This window comes from Vollenhovia emeryi, unplaced genomic scaffold (assembly GCF_000949405.1).
Source record: "Vollenhovia emeryi isolate VEMERY1.0 unplaced genomic scaffold, V.emery_V1.0 DF944232.1, whole genome shotgun sequence".
Taxonomy (NCBI): Eukaryota; Metazoa; Arthropoda; class Insecta; order Hymenoptera; family Formicidae; genus Vollenhovia; species Vollenhovia emeryi.
The window spans coordinates 1-2639 of NW_011962134.1; the positions used below are offsets into that span (position 1 = coordinate 1).

At 48.3% G+C, this 2639-nt stretch overlaps 1 protein-coding gene across 1 annotated transcript; it reads left to right on the forward strand.

Moving 5' to 3' along the window:
- Nucleotides 1-119: 119 nt before the first annotated feature.
- On the forward strand, nucleotides 120-1970 carry LOC105563776. Its single transcript, XM_012015682.1, has one exon. It carries the CDS (start codon nucleotides 120-122, stop codon nucleotides 1968-1970), a length of 1851 nt encoding a protein of 616 aa, XP_011871072.1.
- Nucleotides 1971-2639: the final 669 nt, after the last annotated feature.

Below are 2639 nucleotides of genomic sequence, written 5' to 3' on the forward strand. Positions count from 1 at the left end.
AGCACTCCAATCATAACGTTGGTTCCACACTGGTGTGTTCCAAGTCCCGAGTCGCGCCTTTAAAGGCTATATCCCTACCAAGGTTGGAATTGTGTGGGGCATTGTTGTTAGTTAAATTGATGAAGAAGGTCGCGGAAGCCGTGAAGGTTGACATTTCAGAGAGGCACTATTGGACGGATTCCAAAATAGTTTTAGCTTGGATAGGTTCGCCTTCCAGGAGGTGGCAAACATTTGTGGCGAATAGGGTGAGCGAGATTCAGGATAGTTCGTCTCCAAACGAGTGGCACCACGTAAAGTCACGGGATAATCCTGCCGACATGATATCTAGAGGGTCAACTCCCGTGCAGTTGAATAGCTCTACGTTATGGTGGGAAGGTCCGAGTTGGTTAAAAACTGAGACTGATTTTTCAGAAACTGAAAGCCGTGGTGCGGATCTGGACGGTATACCCGAAGAGCGCAAGGTGGCGTCGATGGCGATAGCTATAGTTAGTAATACAGTCGTGGAATTCGACAAGTTTTCTTCCTACTCTAAGTTGTTGCGTGTCGTGGTTTACGTATTGAGATTCATAAGCGGTTTGAGAAAGCGCGCTAACACGGATGCGACAGAATATATTTCTTTGGTAGAGTTAAGGGAGGCGCGAAATGTAATAATTAGATTAGTCCAAGCAGCGGCTTGGAGAGACGAAATCCGTAAATTAAGCGATAACCAGGCGATCAATAGAAACTCTAAGTTAATTGGTTTGAAACCATACATAGGCAAGGACAAGCTCGTGAGGGTGGGCGGAAGGTTAGATCGTTCGTCGTTGGATGAGGACGCGAAGCACCCACTGATTATTCCGCCCGAGCATTACGTCACCAAACTAATTGTTATGGAGAAACATAATAAGTGTTTCCATGCTGGGCCTACGGCTACGTTGGCGGCGGTAAGGTGTGAGTTCTGGCCGATTTCCGGGCTAAGCGTCGTGAAGAAGCATTTGAGAAATTGTGTGGTGTGTCGCAAGGCGGACCCGATGCCATATCAGCAGCTGATGGGGCAACTTCCGGAGGCGCGAGTGCAAGTGTCAAGATCATTTGCAAGGGTAGGAGTGGACTACTGTGGACCCTTATTCGTGAGAGACCGTGTGAGAAGAAACAGTAAGCAGTACAAAGCTTACGTGGCTGTATACGTGTGCATGGCAACGAAGGCGGTCCACATCGAACTAGTGGACGACATGACCACTGAGGCGTTCATAGGATCCCTGAAGCGATTTACGGCGAGACGAGGATTACCGTCGGACATTTATTCCGATAATGGCAGAAACTTCGTCGGGGCAGAAAGAGAGATTCAACGAATTCTCAACGATCCTCAATTTAAGAAGAGGATCCCTGAACACTGTTCCGTCGAGGGTGTGAACTGGCATTTCATCCCAGCTAGAGCACCGCACTTCGGCGGCCTCTGGGAGGCGGCAGTCAAGACTATGAAGCGACATCTAAAACGAACAATAGGAGAGGCGTCGCTCACTGTAAACGAGATGATCGCGGTCTTAACCCAGATCGAGGCGATCATGAACTCGAGACCTATCACTCCGCTTTCTGATGATCCGCGGGATTTGGAGGCGTTGACTCCCGCGCATTTTCTTATTGGCAGTTCGATGGCAGCGTTACCTGAACACGATCTACAGGAGGTACCGACGTCTAAACTGTCCAGATGGCAGCACATCGAACAACTCCGTCAAAGGTTTTGGTCGCGGGAATATCTGTCCGCGTGCCAGCAGCGGTCCAAGTGGAAAACTTTAAAGCGCGAAACAATACGCGCGGGACAGCTAGTGATGCTAAAGGAAGATGAGGCGATGCCATACAAATGGACGATGGCGAGGGTGTTGGAGACGCATCCGGGCGTCGACGGAGTAGTGCGCGCCGTAACGTTGCGTACTGCTAAGGGGCAATATAAAAGGCCCATAGTAAAGTTAGCACCTGTGCCTTGTGACTAACTGCAATCGATCTGCGATTTATGTTCTTGAGGTCTTAGAGACCATTCATGTAATACTCTGCGTTAGGATAAGATTAATTTTAAGAAATTATACCAAAGCGTTAGTGACTAAGTTAGTTTGAGAATTCTGAGAATTGTAAACCTTTTCAGGAGCGGCTGGTTATAAGTTTAGTTGTATGTTGTACACTTGAGAGATATGGTTGAAAACGTGTCACCCGTTTATCAAGGCGGGCGGCATGTTACGGCGGAATTTGATTGGGGTATGGCGCGCGTGAGAATGGCGTCGTCAGGAGTGGTTGCGAGTTTCCTCGCCAGGAGGGCTATGGGCGGCGTGCGTGTGCAGAGCGTGAGTGTGCCATCGTGTGTGTGTAGCGTTAGAGTAGTGTGGCGAGATCGGCGGTTCCGCAGCTCTGTTTGGCAAGGTACATCCTCGAGATTAAGATCCTGTACTCGAGTCGTCTGGCAATAAAAGTGAATCTCTGCAAACCAGTGTGGTTATTCTGCTACCAAAGCGTGGTTCACTCCTCGCGAAGCGGAGGAGTGAATAATATTCAAGTCGGCCTTACGAACCGACAGTACAAATCTTTTCTCAAAACCTTGCCTGTATACAGTCATCACAGATTTGATAATTATTTAATTCAATTCATTTCGAAACATATCAATGAAAAAA